Source organism: Salvelinus sp. IW2-2015, unplaced genomic scaffold (genome assembly GCF_002910315.2).
Source record: "Salvelinus sp. IW2-2015 unplaced genomic scaffold, ASM291031v2 Un_scaffold3301, whole genome shotgun sequence".
Classification (NCBI taxonomy): Eukaryota; Metazoa; Chordata; class Actinopteri; order Salmoniformes; family Salmonidae; genus Salvelinus; species Salvelinus sp. IW2-2015.
The window spans coordinates 59,296-67,339 of record NW_019944585.1 but is presented as its reverse complement, the minus strand read 5'-3'; the positions used below and the strand labels follow the sequence as shown (position 1 = coordinate 67,339).

General features: G+C 51.1%; 1 protein-coding gene across 1 annotated transcript; it reads left to right on the top strand.

Moving 5' to 3' along the window:
• Positions 1-5,805: 5,805 nt before the first annotated feature.
• Positions 5,806-7,695, top strand: LOC139025803 (uncharacterized; the record flags this gene model as incomplete). The annotated part of the gene is made up of 3 exons (XM_070440986.1): positions 5,806-6,737; positions 6,889-7,231; positions 7,325-7,695. Coding segments are annotated over 3 exons (1,646 nt in total), but the record flags the coding sequence as incomplete, so codon positions are not given.
• Positions 7,696-8,044: the final 349 nt, after the last annotated feature.

The window sequence follows — 8,044 nt, the reverse complement described above, 5'->3', positions numbered from 1 at the left end:
TCTGGTCCTCTTTCTCTCTCTCACCTCTCTTTGCTCATCTCTCTCTCTCCCTCCTTCTGTCTCTCTGTCTCTCGCCGCTTCTCTCTGCTCGTCTGTCCTCTCTCTCTCCTCTCTCTTCATCTCTACTCTCCTCCTCTCTTCAGCGTGGTCTCTCCCTCTCCTCATCCCTCTCTCTCTCTCTCCTCTGCTCCTCTCTCTCCTCCTCGTCTCTCGTCGCTCTTAACCCTCCTCTCTCCTGATTTCCTCTCTCTCCCTCTCTCTCTCTCTCTCACCTCACCTCTGCTCTGTCGTCCCTCTCTCCTCTCTCGTCTCTCTCTCCCTCTCTCTCGTCTACCTCTCCTCTCCTCGTCGCTCGTCTCTCTCTCCTCTCTCTCTCTCCGCCCTCTCTCATCTCTCGCTCTCTCTCTCTCTCTTCTTCTCTCCTCTCTCTCTCACCTCTCTTCTCTGTCTCTCTCTCCCTCTCTATTCTTCTCTCTCTCGCTCTCTCTCCCCTCTCTCTCCCCCCTCTCTCTCTTTCCCTCTCTCCCTCTTCTCCCTCTTCTCACCAAGACTTGATGATATGCCTTCGCCTTGCATCTGTATACCTGAGTAAACACTGTTTTCCCATCCCGGAGTGGAGTAGGCCCAGTCTCTCTGTCCACTGGCTTGGCAATCCCCTGTTCCACCTACAATTACCCGGGACAGCCAGCCGTAGGCCGATGGCCCGCGCAGAAAATAACAAAATACACAAACCCTTCTTATAGTAATGATTTAGCCCCACGGAACAAAAGACAGCGTTCACCTCCCCACATTTCTCACCATTATGCCTTGGCCCAGCTTCCCTCCTCTTCCTCTTCCCTCTTCTCCCCAACTCTCCACCGTCCTCCCCTTTCTCCTCTCTCTCTCTCCCTCCTCTCCAGCCATCGTCCCCCACCGAGTCCCTTTCAGTGATGGGGAGACACCTTTCATGTGTCGTGCTAGTTTACTCTGTCAATCCCGCCTCCCCTCACCCACTATGTTAGCTACTGGTATTAGCACTAGATGCTGAGCCCGAGCCGGTCTGGGTCTGAATAGTGTAGGCGAGACAGGGGCTGTTGTTCCATTGAGTTGGTTGTCAGAGGCTAATAACCCCCAAAAAATGTAGCGTTCCTTGAAATGGAGTTGGACAAGAAATGCAGTCTGATTTAATACAGTCAAACTTTGAAGATGTGGACAATGATAGAAGGCATTCGTATAACAACACTGCCTACATGGTAGTGCATATCTATAACAACCTGCCTACAGTTTAGTGCCATTCTATAACAACCTGGCCTACAGGTAGTGCATTCTATAAAACAACTGACCTACAGGTAAAGCTTCTATAACAACCTGGCCTACATGTAAGTGCCATTCGATTAAACAACCTGGCCTAACATGGTAAAGCTTCTTATAACAACCTGGCCACATGGTAGTGCATTCTATAACACCTGGCCTACATGGTAGTGCTCATATAACAACCGCCTACAGGTAGTGCATTCATATAACAACCTGGCCTACATGGTTAGTGGCATTCTTATACAACATGGCCTACATGGAAAGCTTCTATAACACCTGGCTACATGGTAGTGCATTCTATAAACAACCTGGCCTACATGGTAGTGCATTCTATAACAACCTGGCCTACATGTAGTGCGTCTAGTAACAACCTGGCCTACATGGTAGTGCCATTCTTAACGACCTCCTAATGGTTAGTGCATCTCTATAGAGCAACTGGCCAATGGGTAGTGCCATTTCTATAACCAACCTTGGCCTACATCGGTAGTGCATCATAACAACCTGGCCACATGTAGTGATTTCTATAAACCTGGCCTCATGTAGTGCTTCTATAACAACCTGCCTACATGGTTTAGGCATTCTAATAACAACTACCTACATGGTAGTGCATTCTATAACAACTGGCCTACATGGTAGTGCCATTCTATAGACACCTGCCTACATGGTAAAGCATTCATAACAACTGGCCTACATGGGGATAGTGCATTCTATAACACCTGGCCTTACGATGGTAGTGCATCTATAACAACCTGGCCTACTGGGTAAAGGCAAGTGTGGGTCTTTTCTATACATATAAAGTAAGCCATCCATGAAATGATTTTTTGGTGTTGTAAGTTTTCCTGTTTAACAGTTAACGTACAGGCCAGCTCTGTGGAGACGGTGCAGACACTAACGGTGGTGGGTAACATTTGAGTTGAATACCAAAGGGGGTCATTTAGATCTGTGCGTCAGTTCACATGAAGTCTGTCATAACACGAAACGTCGTTGGACATATTTTGACATAATTCAGTAATGCCTGTCAATGTAATGGATCATGTTAATTTACCGTTTTTCAAACCGATGCCCATGCAGGTCCATGAAGAAAATCATTTATCTCATGACCCCACTATTCATTCCATTTCCCTCTCTCTCCGTCTCTCTCTGTTCTGTTTTCTCTGTTTCTCGCTCTCTGTTTCTCTCTCTCTGTCTCTCTCTGGTTTCTCGCTCTCTGTCTCTCTCTCTTCTGTTCTCTTCTCTCTCTGTTTCTCTGTTTCTCTGTTTCTCTCTCTCTGTTTCTCTCTCTCTGTTTCTCTCTCTCTGTCTCTCTCGGTTTCTCTCTCTCTTGTTCTCTCTCTCTCTTGTCTCTCTTCTCTCTGGTTCTTTGTTTCTCTGTTTCTCTATCTTCTGTGCTCTTCTCTGTCTCTCTCTGTTCTCTCTCTGTTCTCTCTCTCTGTTTCTCTCTCTCTGTTTACTCTCTCTGTTTTTTCTCGGGCTCTGTCTCTCTGCTCTGTCTCTGTATCTCTGTCTAGTGTAATCTGTCTCTCTCTGTTCTCTCTCCTCTTGTCTCGGTATCTGTTCTCTTCGGGTTCTCTCTCTCTTGTCTCTGTATCTTGTCTCTCTCTTATAATCTCTCTCTCTTGTCTCTGTATCTGTTCTCTCTATCTCTTCTCTCTCGTCTCTGTATCTTGTCTCTCTTCTATCTCTCTCGCTTGTCTGCTGTACTGTCTCTACTCTCTCTCGTTCTCTGTATCTGTCTCTCTGCTATCCTCAATTCGAATGTCAATTCAATTCAAGGGCTTTGATTGGCATGGCGGGAAACATTGTAACATGCCAAAGCAAGTGAGTAGATACTATACAAAAGTGAAATAAACAATACAAATAAACAGTTAAAACATTACAACATACAGAAGTGGTTCAAAAACAATAAAAGACATTACAAATGTCATATTATATATATACAGTTGTAACATGTACAAATGTTAAAAGACACAAGTTAAAATAAATAAGCATAATATGGGTTTGTATTTACAATGTGTTTGTTCTTCACTGGTTGCCCTTTTTTCTTGGGGCAAACAGGTCACAAAATCTTGCTGCTGTGATGGCCACATGTGGAATTTTCTCCCAGTAGGATATGGGAGTTTATCAAAATTGGATTTGTTTTCAAATTCTTTGTGGATCTGTGTAATCTGAGGGAAAGTATGTCTCTCTATTGGTCAATACATTGGGCAGGAGGTTAGGGAAGTGGCAAGTCAGTTTCCACCTCATTGTGGCAGTGTGCAACATAGCCTGTCTTCTCTTGATGAGCCTGCGCTGCCTACGGCGGCCGTTCTCAATAGCAGGGCATGCTCACTGAGTCTGTACATAGTCAAGCTTTCCCTTAAAGTTTCGGGTCAGTCACAGTGGTCAGGTATTCTGCCACTGGTGTACTCTCTGTTTGGGCCAAATAGCATTCTTAGTGTGCTCTGTTTTTTGTGAATTCTTTTCAATGTGTCAAGTAAATACTTTTTGTTTTCTCATGATTTGGTTGGTCTAATTGTGGTGCTGTCCTGGGCTCTGTGGGGCTGTTGTGGTTGTGACAGAGCCCCAGACCAGCTTGCTTTGGGACTCTTCTTCCAGGTCATCTCTCTGTAGTGATGGCTTTGTTATGGAAGGTTTGGGAAATCGCTTCCTTTTAGGTGTTTAGAATTGAACGGCTCTTTCAGGATTTTGATATTAGTGAGGTCGGCCCCTAATTCTGCTTGCATGCATTATTTGGTGGTCTACGTTGTACACGGGGATAGTTTTGCAAGAATTCTAACATGCAAGAGTCTCATTTGGTGTATGTCCCTTTTGTGAAATCATTGTTGGTGAGGCGGACCCCAGACCTCACAACTCATAAAGCAATGGGTTCTATCAACTGATTCCAAAAGATTTTTTAGCCAGATCCTTATTGGTATTTTGAATTTTATGATTCCTTTTGATGGCATAGAATGTCCTTTCTTGCCTTTTCTCGTCAGATCGGTTCGAGCTTTGTGGGAAGTTACCTGTTGGTGCTGATGTTAGCGAGATGTATAGTTTTGTGTGCTCTAGGGCAACAGGCGTCTAGATGGTATTTGTATTGTGTGGTCCTGGGACTGGACCTTATTTGAACACCATTATTTGTATTACGGAGAGATACTGTCAGCCCAGGTCGGGCAGAATCTGTGCAGAGATCTAGGTCTGCTGTAGGCCCTCCTGGTTGGGTCTCGCCTTCTCTCTCTCTTCTCTCTCTCTCTCTCTCTCTCTCTCTCTCTCTCTCTCTCTCTCTCTCTCTCTCTCTCTCTCTCTCTCTCTCTCTCTCTCTTCTCATTCAATTCAATTCCAATCAAGGCTTATTGATGGGAAACATGTGTTACATTGCCAAGCAAGTGAGTAGTAATATACAAAAGTGAAATAAACCAATAAAAACTGAACAGTAAAACATTACACATACAGAAGTTTTCAAAACAATAAGACGATTTACAATGTGCATCATTATATATATTACAGTGTGTAACAATTGTACAAATGGTTAAACAACAAAGTTAAATAATAAACATAAAGATGCGGTTTGTATTTACAATGGACATTGGGCGGAGTGAGGAAGTGCAGCTCAGTTTTCCACCTCACCTCTCTCTTCTCTCTCCTCTCCTCTCTCCTCTCTCTCTCTCTCTCTCTCTCTCTCTCTCTCTCTCTCTCGCATCTCGCTCTCTGTCTCTCTCTCTCTCTTCTCTCTCTCTCTCTCTCTCTCGTCTGCTCGTCTCTCTCTCCTCTCTCTCTCTCTGCTCTCGCTCTCTCGCTATCTCTCTCGTCTCTCTATTCTTCTCTCTCTCTCCTCTCATCTCTCTCTCTCTCTCCCTCTCTTCCTCTCTCCTCTCTCTCTCTCTCTCTCTCTCTCCTGCTGATGAACCGTATCCATTGAAAGACCGCCCCTCACACACTCCTGAAAGTGTGACAATTAAAGCCATATTATATAGAAATATACTGTATATTATAAAACAATATTATTACTACACATTCAACAACGCAAAATAGAACTCATAGTTATGAGCTCAAAATGTTGTAAATATACAAACATTATTCAGACCAGGTCAAGAACAATCCTGTACACAGAAGCTGAACTAGCTCGCCCGACTATGTTTGTTGGATATCCAGTATAGCCTTAGACTGGCCTGGGGTCCCTTTCCCACCAGACCAACAGTTAGTTGGACTGTTTGGACTGAGACGCGCTTCCATTCTAACACCGACCGTGCGCCACGCCGCCTGCACGCACGGCCACGCACGCACGCACGCCCACGCCGACGCCACGCATACACGCACGACGCAGAGCAGAGCGCACGCACGCCACTCACGACATCACGCACACACACCACACACTTTCTGTTCGATAATTAACACAATTAGAGCCACATGTCTCTACAGCAACTCCATCACACAGCACCATTCCTCTAGTCTTTGGACTGTACTGTAGATCTTGGCTCGTCAACCCCAGCCTGCTGCCTTCATAATGACCATAATCCCCTTGGTGGCCTCCAGCCCCCTCCACCGCGTCCCACCGCCCCTCCACCTCCACCTCGGACGCCAGAGCGACTCCCCAGTTTCGCACCAGACCACACAGCCGCACCCCAAATCACCCACGCCACACCCTCCAGCCTGCAGCCCTACCCTCCACCCCTCACACAGACCAGCCCCTCCCTTCCACCCTCCCACCCTCCAGGCCCTCCACCCCCACCCCCACCCTCACAGCCCTCCAGCGCCATCCAGCTTTGTATAGCCCTCCCCAGCCCTGCCACCTACCTCCACCCTCCAGCTCCACCTTCCACCCTCCAGCCCTCCACCTCCACCCTCCACCCTCCCAAGCCTCCAGCCCCTCCAGCCCTCCAGCCCTCCACCCTCCACACACCTCTCCCTGCGACCCTCCTCTCACCTCCACCCTCAGCACGCCTCCAGCCCTCCACCTCCTCCACCCTCCACCTCCAGCCCCTCCAGCCTCCACCCCCACCCTCCAGCCCCCACCCTCCACCTCCCCAGCCCTCCTACCCTCCAGCCTCTCCACCCTCCACCCCTCCACCCTCGCGCCACCCTTCCAGCCCTCAGCCTCCGCCCTCCACCCTCCACCCTGCCACCCTCCACCCTCCAGCCCGCCCAGCCCCTCCACCTCCCAGCCCTCCACCTCCACCCTCCAGCCTCCACCCTCCACCCTCACCCTTCCACTCCAGCCCTCCCCTCCACCCCTCCAGCCCTCCACCCTCCACCCTCCCACCCATCACCCTGTGTTTTCATGCCTTCTCCAGCCCTCCACCCTGCACAGCTCTCCTCTTACACCTCCTCACCCTTTCGCTACCTCTCAGGAGCGCGTCGTCGCAGCCCTCACACCCTCTTCGACCTGTCGCACCTCCACCCTCCGAGCCCTTCCTATAGTTTGTCCGCCTCACCTCCACCGCTCTCCCAGCTGGCCTCCCCCGTCTGTGCGCACCGTCTCTCAGCCCTTGCACCGGTCCAGCTCCTTCCAGTCCTCTCCAAAAGCCCTCCACCCTCACCCTCCACCCCTGTTCATTTCCCTTCACTTCCGAGCCGCTTTCCCTCACGCGTGCCACCCATCCACCCCTTAACCTCCAGCCCTCACCCTCCAGCCCTCCACCCCCACCCCTCCACGGCTTCCAGCCCTCCACCCTCCACCCCTCTAACCCTCCATCCTCCAGCCTCCACCCTCCACCCCTTCCACGCTCCACCCTCGCAACCCTCCACCTCCACCCTCCACCCTCCAATGCCCTCCACCCTCCAGCCCTCCACGCCTCCACCCTCCAGCCCTCCAGCCCTCCAGCCCTCCACCCTCCACCCGTCCACCTCCAGGCCTTTGAGCTGAGGCCCTCCACCTTCCACCTCCTGGGCCCTCTCCAGCCGATCACGACCCTCCACGCTCCACCCTCGCAGCCCATTCGAGCGTTCCGCCCTCCACCTCGCGATGCGCTCCACCCCTTCTCATTCGGCGTCCACCCTCTCACGACTCCAATGCCCCTCTCAGCCTCGAGTCCCTGGCTTTAACCACTCTCAGCCCTCCTGGCCTTCTTGCGCGGAGCCTCACACCCATCAGTCCTCTCCAGCTCCTCCGGACCCTCCACCCTCCACCCTCCGAGCGCCGTTGGCCTATCCTCTCGCAGACCTGAACTCTTTTACAGCCTCAAGTCTCCAGCCCTCCACCCTCCACACTCCACCCCTCCAGCGCCAGCTTCACCCTCCACCTCTACCCTCCCACCCTCCAGCCCTCCACCCTCCACCCCTCCACGCTCCAGGGCCCTCCACCTCATAAACCCTCCAGCCTCCATCCTCCAGCCCTCCACCCTCCACCCCTCACCCTCCGAGCCCTCCACCCTCCACCCTCCAGCCCTCCCACCCTTCCAGCCCCTCCACCCTCCACCCTTCTAGCCCTCCACCCCACTCCCAGCCCTCCACCCTCCAAACTTCCAGCCCTCCACCCCTAGTTTAGGACACGTGGCACCTTGACCCCGGCCCTGACCCAGGCCCTGACCCCGCCTGACACTTACCCGCCCCACTGAACACACCTCCCATAGGTGGTACACTTACTGACCCGGTATCAGGCCGTTGGGATGCCTCCCAAAACAGCACCCTAGGGCCTGGTCCACAGTAGCACTTACAGGGGAATAGGGTTCTATAGGGCCCTGGTCTACAGTAGTGCACTATTACAGGGAATAGGGTTCTATAGGCCCTCTCTCCAGTAGTGCGCTATACAGGGAAGTTAGGGTTCTATAGGGCT